Source organism: Centroberyx affinis, unplaced genomic scaffold, assembly GCF_046629955.1.
Source record: "Centroberyx affinis isolate AG114_WGS23_722 - 3 ecotype Tasmania unplaced genomic scaffold, CSIRO-AGI_Caff_v1 ptg009313l_1, whole genome shotgun sequence".
In the NCBI taxonomy this organism is placed as follows: Eukaryota; Metazoa; Chordata; class Actinopteri; order Beryciformes; family Berycidae; genus Centroberyx; species Centroberyx affinis.
In genome coordinates this window covers 24104-38511 of record NW_027284485.1, presented here as the reverse complement: position 1 = coordinate 38511, position 14408 = coordinate 24104, and the positions used below count along the sequence as shown (strand labels likewise).

At 44.0% G+C, this 14408-nt stretch overlaps 1 protein-coding gene across 1 annotated transcript; it reads left to right on the top strand.

The window, feature by feature from the left end:
* Window positions 1–2670: 2670 nt before the first annotated feature.
* On the top strand, window positions 2671–13482 carry slc7a14a (solute carrier family 7 member 14a). Its single transcript, XM_071514591.1, has 9 exons — window positions 2671–2977; window positions 3552–3788; window positions 6718–6935; window positions 7775–7921; window positions 9994–10202; window positions 10316–10463; window positions 11032–11527; window positions 12239–12475; window positions 13184–13482. The coding sequence occupies exons 1-9, from the start codon at window positions 2671–2673 to the stop codon at window positions 13480–13482; spliced, it is 2298 nt and encodes a 765-aa protein (XP_071370692.1).
* The last annotated feature ends 926 nt before the right edge of the window (window positions 13483–14408 follow it).

The window sequence follows — 14408 nt, the reverse complement described above, 5'->3', positions numbered from 1 at the left end:
TGTGTGTGTGAGGGTGGGTGTGCATGTGGATCGGAAGATGACAGAGGAAAATACAGGTATTGATGTAAGAAATGGTTTCTTTTGTTGCAGTCCTTTTAATCTACAATCTTTAATCTCTAAACAGTTATATTGTCTGTCTACAGGTATTTATAATTTAATCAAGAAGGAGCTGATCTTTTGATTTTGGATAAAAAATACAATCAGTGTGTTAGAGGTATCAGTGGTCACATTATTTTTGGATAGTCCAATGCTGAATAAAGTATTTTTGCATCACAAACATGAGAGTCTTGTCCCTGCTATCATGATAGAAGGCTGTTTTTTTTTTTTAATTAAAGCCAAAAGCTCTTGAATTGGACAAAGGATTGAATGTCTACTGTGCCAAAGTAGTGACTTAAGCCAATTTTTTCAACTCGCATATCATATCCTTGCGACATTGTGAGTTTGAATCCAGTTCATGACCCAGGTCACATGTCATCCCCTATCTCTCTCCCAGCTTTCCTGCTCCCAGAGAAGTTATATTAGTGTGTAACCATAGGGACACGTGTGACTAGGCTTTGTGACAGGTGACACACAGCGATGCCTCGGGCCCCACCAGTCACTCACCATTAAACACACACACACATAGATAAAATCACTTTCTGAGCTTTTTTTTCCTAACAGCGCGCACACTTAATGCAGCAACAATAGCAGCCCCACAGCTGGGTAATTGCAGTCCCCATTTAAGTGGTTCATAGCTGAGAGGCAAATGTGTGTGATGTGTGTGTGTGTTAGTGAGTGTTTGTCCAATAACATGTGCGCTTGTTGTTCAAAGTGGTTGAATGGTGTGCTGGGTGTTAGTTCACTGCAGGTAAGTGGTTTGCCTAACTCCCTCTTCTGAGGGAGGGCGGGAGAGAGAGAGAGAGAGAGAGAGAGAGAGAGAGAGAAAAGGGGATTGTACTGAAATTGTCATGATGACTATAATAGCTCTCTTTTCAATAGCACCTCTTATCAGGCTCATGACATTGAAGTCACTGTAGAAAAGCCGTAAAAGAAAAAGTACAATAAAGCCGCTGCAGCTTTTTAATCAGTATAGTATAGGAGTTATCAGTAGTAAAACCTAAAACTTAACAAATAATCATTCTAATAATTTGCTATATAGTAATCTCCAGGTCCGGGTCTCTGATATTTCCATTATTGCAGCACTGATCATTTTGAGTATTAGATCTATGTTCAATTACAGTTCCAAGTCTCTCCTGTTTTACCACTCTGCTGCAAATATCTCTCCAATTAATGCCCACACATTTCTGTCATTTTACAAACCATTTTCAGTACTTTAGGTTACTGTCACGCCGGGGCGAGGACATCTTTTCTAAACATAAGGGAGAAAGTCAGCGGTCAATTACGGTGAAAATAAAATTTGTACATACACAGCTTTCGGCTGGCTAGCTACGGTGTAAAGCTGCAGACACACACAGAGAGGCGAGGGTAAACAAACGCAACACGCTGGGTACACACTCTGATCCCTCTGATCGCAGCTTCCAAACCACATATTTTTAGATTGTCTGCAAACCAAATGTAAACATCTATTTCATATTGTTGTTACCCTGTTAGCTGACTTTCACATATTTATCTCTCTCTATTGTCAACAGACCGGGAATGGTCAGAATTAAAATCTCTGTAACGCTAACAGGCATAGAGACAGATTTATAGCATCACTAGCGAGTCTGCTGTATCCTGCAAGTATGGCCCAGATGGCCTGTATGTCTGTATATGCAGCATCAGCAGAGCAGCCCAGGTTACTTCCATTCATTTCTCCCGACCTCAGGAAGTGTTGAAGACTAGCGGGAAAGTTGCAGCACACACAGCGTTAAGGTGTCGACACAAAGCAATCACTGCAACGCTGTCTGGATCTTCATGTGTTGAAAGAAGCCGCACATACACACAGTAAATACAGCTAACGCATTCGTATTTATGCACACATTTACATAAGTATACACAATACAGAGGCAATACACACACACACACATACATAAACAGTTTATTAGAATCCACGGAATTAAATTAGAATGTGCATAAATATTGCTCTCTCTCTCTCACACACACACAAGCACACAGACACAAGAAAGAGAGTGATTTGGCGTCCACTGCCATCGCTAATGAGTGGTCACTATAGCAACAGGGCTGTGGGGAGAGGACTGTTAATTAGCTGCCTCCTCATTCAGGTACGCCTCATTTGTGGTTGAATCTGTAATACACCCCTTGCTTTGGGCTTCTGCGCCTTGGTGTGTGTACTCAAACATTAGCATTGTGTCATATGAACAATGAAAGGCTATGTACTGTGAAATGCTTCTGAAATAAATCCTCCCGCCTTTTTTTTTTCTTTCTTTTTTTGCAGATAACCATATCTCTCACCATGTGGGGAAAAAATAACATGGCCTTCCAGTAAACCGGGACAAGAGAGCGAGAGATAACCACAAAAAGAACGACAGGGGTCAAGACAAAAAAATCCTATCTTCTCTTTAATCTCACCCTTCCATCATCTAGATTAGGAATAGCGCTTCTTCCACGTTGCTCTACACCTCCGTTTGCACAGAAAAAACGAGAGTAAAGAGCGAGGAGAGTGCCAGAAAGCCGGTAACTTCCCACTCTTCTGCTTCCCTTTGACTCTGACCCTTGAGCTTTGCCCTCAGTATGAGCGGCCTGGCGGGCAAGCTGGACCCTCGCAGGGTACAGTGGGGATCGGCATGGAACACCTTTGCGTCCCGCGTCCTGAGGACCAAGCCGGTGGAGTCTATGTTGGACTCGGCCACGTCGGGCACCGGCGCCCACGGGACCCGGCTGGCACGGGTGCTCTCCACCGTGGACCTGGTGTCGCTGGGCGTGGGCAGCTGCGTCGGCACGGGGATGTATGTCGTCTCCGGGCTGGTTGCCAAGGAGATGGCCGGCCCGGGGGTCATTGTGTCCTTCATCATCGCCGCCGTGGCCTCCATACTGTCGGGTGAGACTGGAGAAGCACGTACACACACACACACACACACACACACTCCTGTGTATGCATGCTTTCTCACACTGGCTCTCTCCCCCTGAACTCCCTCCCTCACCTGCTCTTTTTCCCTTTCTCTGTCTCTCTTTCTCCTACACACACACACACACACACCCCCAAACTAATCTCCCCCAGAGGCAACATCCAGACGAAACTACAGGGCAGACAGCAGCAGCCTGGCCATACTCATCTCACATAGAAACCCATTCGATTAGACAGACTATAACATACTGAAGGCCTTAGAATGGGTTACTGTCATTCTCATCACCATTCAGCTGATACAACTGATCTATATGAAGGGCCTTTTAATAACTAAGCACTTATTACAAGGACAAAGACATTACGAGGGCAAAGACATAATACTAGAGGGTACTCTAGGGAAATTGTTATACTATCTTAATAGTACCATCAATACCTTCAACTAAGGCTTTCACTTGGACTATAATACACTCAGATTTCCTACTGGAGTCTAAAGGAATGTTGAAAGATATTTCTGGTATGTGTGTGTGTGTGTGTGTGTGTCCCACAGGAGTGTGTTATGCAGAGTTTGGTGTGCGTGTGCCTAAGACCACAGGTTCGGCCTACACTTACAGCTACGTGACGGTGGGCGAGTGTGTGGCGTTTTTCATTGGCTGGAATCTAATCCTGGAGTATCTGATCGGCACGGCCGCGGGGGCGTCGGCTCTCAGCAGCATGGCGGACTCGCTGGCCAATCACAGCATCAGCAACTTCATGATTTCACACATCGGGACGCTCAGCGGCCTGGGTGAGTGGGGAAGGAGGACGTGTGTTTGTATCGCTACACTTGTGAGAACCGGCTTGAGTTTTGGCCCTTTGAAGTGAGTTTTTTGGCTGCTTCTCACTTTGAAAGGGGGTCATTTTAAGGATTAGTTGCAAGGTTTGGATTAAAATTATGGTTTCAGATTTGGCATGCATTGCTGGGGGTTAAGGATAGGGTTTGGTTTAGGGAAATGATGTTGTTAATATTGTTGAAGGTCTTCACAAGCAAACTATAAAGGAAACTGTTTTTTTTCTGCTGGGAAAATCTTGACTCCTCCACTTTCCTAGCAATGTGCAGCGTTTTATCACAAAATATTGTTACTCATAGTTTGTGTGTGTGTGTGTCTGTGTGTGTGTGTGTGTGTGTGTGTGTGTGTGTGTGTGTGTGTGAGAGAGAGAGAGAGAGAGAGAGAGAGAGAGAGAGAGAGTAAATCCTTGTATGCATACAGAGGCCTTAGGCAATAATGTTACTTGTCTGTAACTTCTCTGGCAGTGTGAGACATGCAGCTGTATGGTTGTCTTATGACTGGATGTGAAATAGATCACAGGGGAAATATGTGTTGAATATTATGAAGTGCCTCAGTAACATTGCATATGCCTCAGTAACATTGCATATGCCTCAGTAACATTCATATCACATAACACAATATGAAATTCCTGCTGAAAGATGGACTCACTATATGCGCCCCTGCTACCCCAAAAGAACAGATTTAATCAACAATGTATTGGTTGACATTCAGTGTTTTTTCAATGGTTTTGCTTGGCCCCGGTGTCATGCATTACGTCTTCTACATATGTGGAAGAAAACTCAGGAATGGCAGTTTGACAGGTTTATTCAGTCTGCAGGTTGGGAGCCAAGGAACTCAAAATCTGGATGATTGCATTATTATGTTAATACAGATAAAATATAATAAAGCTATTGGTCAAAAGGTATAAGGTCATATGAACAAGACTGAACAACCAATGAGACAAGTTATTATTATAGTTATTAAGGCCACTTGGTCAATGTTATCTATGAGATTTGAGCATTTGCACATTCCAGTGTGAGAAACACACAAGATGTTACTTTTAGAATTTAATCTTATAATGGTGAAGCAAATTCAGTATTCTTCAGTTTTAGGCACTTAAGGTGTAAAAATGGCTCAAAGGTTACATATTAACATAGGAATGTTGCTTAGTATACTTTTCCATTTCTTCCTCAACACACATGAGAGGGGAACAGTGTCATCTGTAACAGAGAAATAAGGTTTTTGCATGACACTGGAAATATGAACCAGTGCATCTGAATGATTGTTACAATAGCAAACATCAGGAATCATACTGACAGTGAAAGTAATTCAATAACTTTTTTCCAGGAAACATCCGAATGGCAGTATCACACTTTATCTTGGAACTCACATTATTATGGAAAGTAGCAGCGGTTGTAGCATCTTGGAAATAAAAATGATCCACACAGACAGTTTTTCCAGGTCATTACGTGACGGGGAAGCCTGCAAATCCCGTGTAATACTATAGCTGGAGTGTGTGCCAGTCACGTCTATCTGGGTGACCTCGCCCTGTCAGTCTCTTCCTGTTGGCCGCTGACAGATCAGTGGGAGTCGTCACATGACAAGCAGCACAGCTGTTCCACACTATAATGGGAAGTTAATACTTCCTTTTCCTGCTGGAAAAAAATGACAACTCCTCCACACACCTGGGAAAGTGTGGAATTTAGCGCAATATATGTCTCATTATTCATTTGATTTGTGTGTGTGTGTGAGAGAGATAGAGAGAGAGAGTATGTGTGTGTGAAAAAAAAAAGTTCTGTGTGATTTCCTGATGTGGCAAATCTAAATGTGTTTTTCAAACATGTCAGTGCCAAGCAGGTTAGAGTGCTTTATTTGCTGCTGCTTTTTGGGAGTTTTTGGGAGATTGTCCATTATAAGAACATATAGACATTAAGATCATTCATGTGTCCCCGGTAGATTGTTTGCTCTGGTCTTCCTTGCTTACTCTTCACCATGCACTATGTTGAGTGATAGCAGGTAACTAGGATTATCCAAAGTAAAAAGACTGACCTTTTAGTAGTAAAAAGTTGTTAGTGGTTTTTATTATATGGCCTGTAGATTCATACATTTAAAAAAATGAAATATCATTAACTCATTATCTTATCAACTATTTCAGTAGAGCAACCACGTATTCATCCGCTGCCCGCTGCGCAGGGAATTTTAGCTGTACACACTCTCCCATCGCTCAACACCTTCACTTCCTATGTAAACCAAAAAAGTAGTCCCTGGAAGTTCAAAACAGTATGTTATTTCTCTATTACAGTTCATGCAAATTTTACCAATCTCCTGCATAAAACTGCCAGACTTAGCCACATATCATGTAAGATTACTTACCATTTACAAGACGTTTTCATCTCCTCACTTCATATACTAAAGTGTTATTCACTAACAAAGACCACGCCACTATGAGATGCATTTAGATGGTTTATTGAGGGAAAGAGGGGTCGAGAATGGAGGGATGAAATAAGGATCGAGGGTGGAGGGATCAATCAGGGGTCGAGATGAAGGGATGAATTGAGGGGGTCTTATGAGTTGGGGTCAATGGATAGCTTGAGGAACCAGGGGTGGGGGGGGGGGTGAGAGAACTGAGACATACGAGAGAGAAAAGGTCATGGTTAGGCGCGTATAAATAGGGTGGAGCAGGAAATTGAATGTGTGCTTGGTCTTGTTCCCTAACTTTAGTTATAATAATAACTTCATGCATGGAGCAAACAATCTACTGGGGACACATAATGATTTTGGTGTCTATGTTACTTAATGGGTAAGTTGACCAAGGGCCAATCTCTCAAAACGCTATATTATATGTACAATCATATCTCTATATGTGTGTGTATGTATGTGTGTGGCCATTTGTGTGTGACCCTCTAGGTAAAGGGGAGCAGTCGTACCCAGACCTGCTGGCCTTGCTGATAGCCATCCTGGTGACAGTGATCGTGGCGTTGGGAGTGAAGAACTCCGTGGGCTTCAACAACGTTCTGAACGTCATCAACCTCATGGTGTGGGTGTTCATGATGATCGCCGGCCTGTTCTTCGTCAACGGAGAGAACTGGGACGAGGGCAGATTCCTGCCCTTCGGCTGGTCGGGGGTAAGCTCATGCGTGCACACACACACACACACACACACACACACAGTCTTACTTATGTCACTTTTGGGATATTTACATAGACTTACATTCATTTCCTGGAGACTTACACTTACCCTTACCCTAACCCTAACCTTAACCACTGACCCAAAAATCAGCTTTTTACCAATTGGGGACACGGCTTTTGTCCCCAATTGCACAAGCCGTCCCCAATCAACTGGTCTTAAGTCTGGTGTGTGTCCCTGAAAGTGACTTAAGTCATACCAGCACATGCACACACACACACACACAAACACACACACATATACATATAAACACCTACACAGATACATTCACCCACCCAGATACAGACACACAGACACGCATACATGAATGCACAAACACACTCCCGCACATAGACAGGCACGGACACACACACACACACACACACTAACACACGCACACACACACACACACACACACACACACACACACACACACACACACAATGTAAACAGCACTTGTAAGTGTAATGTTTTTGAAATTAAGTTAAAGTGTTAATTGGACCAAATTTGTTTAATTGTAGCTCTTGGCAGCTTTTTAAATTATTTCCACTAGAGTGGATATAGCAATTGAACAAATAGATGAAACAGTGGAAAGTACATTTTCTAGCCAATACTTAAGGCAATCCAACCAAGATAGATAGAAAGATAGAAAGAAAGAAAGATAGATAGATAGATAGTTAGATAGATAGATAGATAGATAGATAGATAGATAGATAGATAGATAAAGACATACAGAGCCTACAGGTTATTTTCTCTGCATGTGTAAGCCATTGTCTCCTTGTTTTCATGCTGTTCCAGGTGATGCAGGGTGCAGCCACCTGTTTCTATGCCTTCATTGGATTTGACATCATTGCAACGACAGGAGAAGAGGCCAAGAGTCCCAACACCTCCATCCCCTACGCCATCACTGCCTCGCTCATCACCTGCCTCACTGCCTACGTCTCTGTGAGTCGCCCCGCACACACACACACACACACACACACACACACACACTGTAGACACAAACACGTAGGCACACGCAAGCACTTAATACAGTAAATGCTTTATTTCCATCTACCGAATTCAATTATAATTTATACAGGATTCAAATGTTACGGTTCAACGTGATTTGAGGACATTTAAGAGTGCAAAACACATTCTGGCTACTCACAGTATTACTGCAGCGACTGAACAGATCTGCTAACTGTTGTGCATTTTTTGGCATGCACAATGTGATACTGGAGTGACATAATGACTTGACACATTGACTCCAATATTTCCCTATAAAAGTGCACAATGACTACTGGAAAACATTACAATCATAAATCCTAATTAAATTCCTAATATTTTGAAATGAATGTTAATCAGTAATGTCGTCTGCTCACTGACTGCTGAACAGAGGAGAAATTCATTGGTGTTCCCCTATCATTTAGTCATTTTGTTCACACTTGATTTGATTTGGGAGGAATGTCTGAGTCTGCCATAACAAGGGAGTCAACAGAGCCTGCAGGAAAACTCCCTATTTGTTCCCACTGATTCTCATTTTCAATTTCAAGAGGACTAACAATTTTGAAAGAGCTGTAACACCTTTATTATTTAGCAGCTTTCATATTCATGCTCTCAGCTGCAGCCCTACCTTTCACTCCTTATATGCTTATTTATGAATACAGATTTGAGGTCATACCCTAAAATTCAAGAAAAGTCTTGCAGACAGCTGGATGTAGAGTCTTAATCTCCTATAAGCTGTACACCCACACTCAGTTCAAGACACTCACCCCCCCCCGCAATGCAACTGTGCATGTGAGTATCTTATCTCAGATCATTACATATTCTGCATGCGGAGCCCAGCAGATTTCTAACTTTGACACGTTCATGCTGGATGGTTGTTGCTATGGGTACCATGGAACAGCAGCCTATCAGGAGTGAGTTTGAGACTTCTTCAGCAATCGCCTCGGGGCAAAGATTGCATCATCAACTACAAAACTCGACAACTTCTTTTCAAATAACCCGTCTTCCCCTCTCTCTCTCTCTCTCTCTCTCTCTCTCTCATATCTCTATTCTCTATGTTACCCCGTTTTTCATCCTCCTCAAAATCTTTTTTCTCTCCCTCTCCCGTTCTCTATCTCTCTTTCATCACCCATGTCTCACCATGTAAGAGTTCTGAAATGACTTTGACTCCTCACCTCCTCCTCCTTCCGGGATAGCTACTGCATGTAGCTCAGGAAACAGAATCACTTTAATTGTGAAGTACAACGCATGTGCTGGAATTTATCTTGGTGACATTGGTTTCACTGTACATGCACACTAACCTTACAAGGACAGCAGAGCCTCACACACAGTGCAAAGGGACAGTGCCCGTGCCCGGATTGGACAAGGGGTTAAAGGGCATCAGGCAACGAGGGAATACTGATCTTTCTCTTTTCTCTCGGTGTGGGTTAGTCTTTTCATTTTTCCCCTCTCTTACTGTGTTTATTCCTCCATAATCTGTTCATCCAAATCCCCCTCTTTTGCAGCACACTCTCTATCTGTGACAGATGGCCCTGCATGATTTCACACGTCAGACGCAAGGAGCAAAGACACGCACGGATATACACACACACGCAGAGAGAGAGAGAGAGAGAGGGAGAGAGAGAGAGAGAGAGAGACAGAGAGAGAGAGAGATAAACAGAAGTCATACACATCTTGCATTTGATGCATTTTATGTGCCTTTGTACTCTGTGTTGTGATATGTGTGTGTTGTGCAAAGTCAGAATGAAAAAGTGTGCATGCAGGTTTAATTTGAAGTTTTGATTAAAAATGAGGTCTCCACCATTTGAATAAAGCGACAACTACTTTTACAAAAAACACAAAGTTTTAACAAATTAGGCAACTTAATTGACAGACTACTTTTACAGACTGGATCCTCTACATTTTAGCAATATTTTATGATGAACTTCAGGTAGTTATTTGTTTCCAAAATGCATATATAGCATGTTAGAGCAGAACTATTCATTATTAACTCCCTCTCTCTGTCTGTATTTAACCCTCCTCCCCCGCAGGTTTCTGTGATCCTGACTCTGATGGTGCCATACAATGAGATCGATGCAGACGCCCCGCTGATGGAGATGTTCGCCATGCACGGCTGCATGTTTGCCAAGTACATTGTGGCGGTGGGCTCCATCGCCGGGCTCACCGTCTCTCTGCTGGGCTCCCTGTTCCCCATGCCCAGGGTCATCTACGCCATGGCTGGGGACGGCCTGCTGTTTAAGTCAGTACACACAGTCAGACAGTTTTTCCGTTTTTTTTTTATTTCTCATATCAATCTGGATGAAATGTGCTACTGTGTCTCACTCTAGTCGTATATATTTTGTCTATGTGCAGGTTCCTGGCCAATGTGTCTTCCTACACAGAGACCCCTGCTGTGGCCTGTGTGGTGTCAGGCTGTCTGGCCGCCCTGCTGTCCCTCCTGGTCAGCCTCAGAGACCTCATAGAGATGATGTCCATAGGCACCCTGCTGGCCTACACCCTGGTGAGTGGACGGGTACTGATACTATACATATACACAGACCATCTGGGTGCTTGCAGGGTGCAGCCGACTCGCTAGCGTTTCTTCCTGTCTGTCTCTACCCCTGTCAGCGTTACAAGGGTTTATTCTTAGGATTTTCCAGTCTGTTGACAGTGGACACGTGGCTGACCGACGATCTAAAATTATTTTGTCTTCATGGGAACCAATGAGGTTGCGTTTTTCCTTCTTAGCCCTACTATCAGTCCTTCTCTATATATGTTGCAAACTGAAAAAAATATAAGAATGCAATGAACTGTGAAAACTGTGAAGTCCTATTGAAGTTCCTTATCATGCAACTATCCCACCTCAGGCTATTAAACATTGGCACAACTATTACAAAGTAGAACTAAATATGTACAATCACATGAGATTGAGTGGTTGCTCTTCTGACAGATGTAAGAGAACAAAATTCACAGCTTGGGGCCAGTGAACATAATAGAAACTAGGATGCCTACCTCTTGTTCATTTGATATTAAGGTCAAGTCTTTCTGCTACAAAGTGAAAAATCAAGGCATCTCCTCTTGGTCTGCAGGTGAGTCTGTGTGTACTGCTGTTACGTTACCAGCCTGAGGGCGACATCCACGGCTTTGTGAACTTCCTGTCTGAGGAGCAGAACAACAAGAGGAAGGAAGGCGTTCTGGCCGAGTGCGAGAAAGACGCCTGCTCGCCAACCAGCGAGGCCGACGAGTACGGAGGCCCGCCCACCAACACCTGCGGGGCCAAAAACCTGCCGTCGCTGGGTGACAACGAGATGCTGATCGGCAAACCGGATAAAACCGCCTACACCGCCAGCCACCCAAACTACGGCACGGTGGATATGACCACCGGCATCGAAGCGGAGGAGTCGGAGGGCGGGCTGTCGCGGCGTCTGAAGAAGCTAATTGGACCACGCTACTACACCCTGAGGATCAGATTGGGCCTGCCAGGCAAGATGGACAGGCCGACTGCAGCCACAGGGAAAACAGTCACTGTGTGTGTGCTGCTCCTCTTCATCCTCACCTTCGCTTTCTGCTCCTTCATCATTTTCGGTGAGAAGACAGGAAGGTGTTACTTTTGTCAAAATAGATACAGATTTTTACTATCTAATCAAGTCAGTCATGGATTTACAGTACAGTGTAAGTGTATATTGATGTGTGTCAGAGGTGGGGTCGAGTCCAAGTCCATGACTTGGAGTTCAGGTCCATGACTTGGACTCGAGTCAGACTTGAGTTACAGTTTTAACTGGTTGAGATTTGACTTGCTGCATGAAGAGAATACTTGAGACTTGACTTGACTTGGGTTCTGGGGACTTGGGACTTGACTTTGACTTGTACTGTGATGATTTGTATGGAATGATTGTATTTATTGAAGTTGAAACTGATTTTTGAAATCAAACTCATGATGCACTTACCAAGTTTTACTATACTGGACTTTTGATTTGTTCTGACTTGACTTGGTGTTCTACATTTAGACTTGAGACTTGACATTAATGACATTTACTTGACTTGGACTTGACTTGGTAGTCTACATTCAGACTTGGGACTTGCCTCAAGACATGAGACTGATTTGGGGCTCAACTTGGTCACACCTCTGATGTATGTATATTGATTTACAATCCATTTATCTATAATATATTCATTTCTGCTTTGACTTACCAACATAAACCTACTGTCCCGAGAAAAATCTCATCTCACCTATTCCCTACCCCTCTCTGTCTCTCTGTCTCTCTGTCTCTCTCTCTCTCTCTCTCTCTCTCTCAGGAGCGAGCAGTATCGGGGAGGGTCGCTGGTGGGCTTTGCTGCTGCTAATCCTCCTCATCATCTCCATCGCCCTGCTCATCATCATCATCCTCCAGCAGCCGGAGAACCCCAAGCGGCTGCCCTACATGGCGCCATGTGTGCCCCTTGTGCCCGCTTCGGCCATGCTAGTCAACGTCTACCTCATGCTTAAACTGTCTGCCATCACCTGGTTACGATTTGCCATTTGGTGCTTCATCGGTAAGCGCCCCAGTTCAGTGGATCATAGTTGGAGTTGACATGTTACAACTTATATTTAGGTGTTTTGTCTTTTTTCCACTTTTATTTTCAAATTTGTAAGACAGAATTCACGTTATTCCTATGATACCGGACAGTTGTGAACTTTCCATGATTTGATATTAAGCAGTGAAATGATATATTTCATTCTTGCTGGCTCAGTTGTGAGTGTGTGTTTGTCACTCTTTCACTTTGTGTGAGTACAGTATGTGTTTATTATGGAATAGCAAAGTGGGAATCTCTGTCCCTTCCATTTCCTGCCTCACTCATATCTATGTGTGCATCTGTGTTTGTGTGTGTGTGTGCTTGTATGCGTGTAAATGCAGTGTGGATGTAGTCCATCTCACCACTATAGTCCTGTTGTTAGTTTTTCTTTGTAGTGTTTTACTGCTTGTGCTAAGGCAGAATTACAGCAATGGAGTCTGGTGTCAAGCATATCATTTGCTAGACATTTGGTTTTTACTGTGTTTGTAGATTTGCTTCTTCTGACTCACCCAGAGTTGGATGAATTCTTTTTATGGTTACACAGATTTTAGATGTTTTTCCTTATTTTGAGCTCTTGAACCGTACATTAAGCTCTAACACACTGTGTGTGTTTGTGTGGTTATGTGAATGTGTGCACATGTGTGTGTGTGTGTTGATATGTGTGTTTCTGTGTGTGTGTCCCTCAAGGTGTGCTCATCTACTTTGGCTACGGCATGTGGCACAGTACGCTGGAGATCACGGCCAGAGAGAACGAGGTGCACGCCTCCACCTACCAGCGCTACGACCATGGCGTGGACGAAGGCTTCTGCGGCTTCGACGACGACTTCTACCCGCCAAGCAACGACCCATGGGGCGCACCGGAGGGGGGGTCGGGGCTGACCCCGCCTCCCGAGGGAAAGCCCGAAGGCGACGGGACGGCATCGAAAGGCGGAGGCAGGACCATTGCCAATCACGGCCTAGCGGAGGAGGATCCGATGGATTTCTGAAGGGACTGACTCTGTGTTGCCCTGAATGTACTGCCTTGTCTGCTGCCTGGGGGAAGGGAGGGGGGGACAGTAATGTGTGTGTGTATGTGTGTGTGTGTGTGTGTGCATGTGTGTGTGCGTGCATGCATGTGTGTGTATGTGTGGTTGTTTGTGTGTCTAACCCTTGGGCTAGATTGTTTCTCGGCAGTGGGTCTGTTTTTCTTTCACCTATCACTGCCACGCTTGGCTCCCCCGCTCACACAGCAAATGTGGATGTCAAGGTCGTGTTTCTTGTCACAGTCACTTGTTATTCACTTACCGGAGTCCTCATCCCACACAAAGACAGGCCAGATACAAAAGTGCAGACTTAGGAATAGGGGGGAAATGACATGGTTCACAAGATAACTGTGAACCATGCGACAGGGTGTATTGAACAATCAGCAAGTGGTTATACTGTAGAATTTAAGGGAGACAGGAGAGAGTGATGAGCACGGAGAGATGAATCAGTGCTTCTCTTCCTCTGTTTCAATATAGACAGACAGGATGCTGGGAAGTCAGCTCTCCAAGCCCAGGCTATTTCCTGTGTCCAGGTCTGACTTTCTATGCTCCTCACATCTTCAACAGACAGGAAACCAGCTGCACAAAAACACTAACACACACACACAAACACACACACAAACACAAAAACACTTTCTTAGTACTCGAAAACTGCTGGCAGGCCTTTCTGTCTGTCTTCACCTGTCTCCTCTGACCCTAACATCTAGCCCAAGGGACTCGGGAGTGGATTGGGAGAAGGGTATTGATGTTTTCTGTCACAAATAGTACTTGGAATTTGCTTGCAATAGTGCCTTCATCTATGTGTATGTGAGTTTGTATTACGTTTGTATTATACTTTCATTTTGCCTGTGTGAGGGTGTGTGCAATGAAACTCCACCTTTTACATCCAT

Coding starts and splice junctions, on each gene's coding strand:
- slc7a14a (XM_071514591.1), top strand. CDS start 2,671: ATGAGCGGCCTGGCGGGCAAGCTGGACCCTCGCAGGGTACAGTGGGGA. Junction 3,789..6,717: donor CGGGACGCTCAGCGGCCTGG/GTGAGTGGGGAA, acceptor GTGACCCTCTAG/GTAAAGGGGAGCAGTCGTAC. Junction 7,922..9,993: donor GCCTCACTGCCTACGTCTCT/GTGAGTCGCCCC, acceptor CCTCCCCCGCAG/GTTTCTGTGATCCTGACTCT.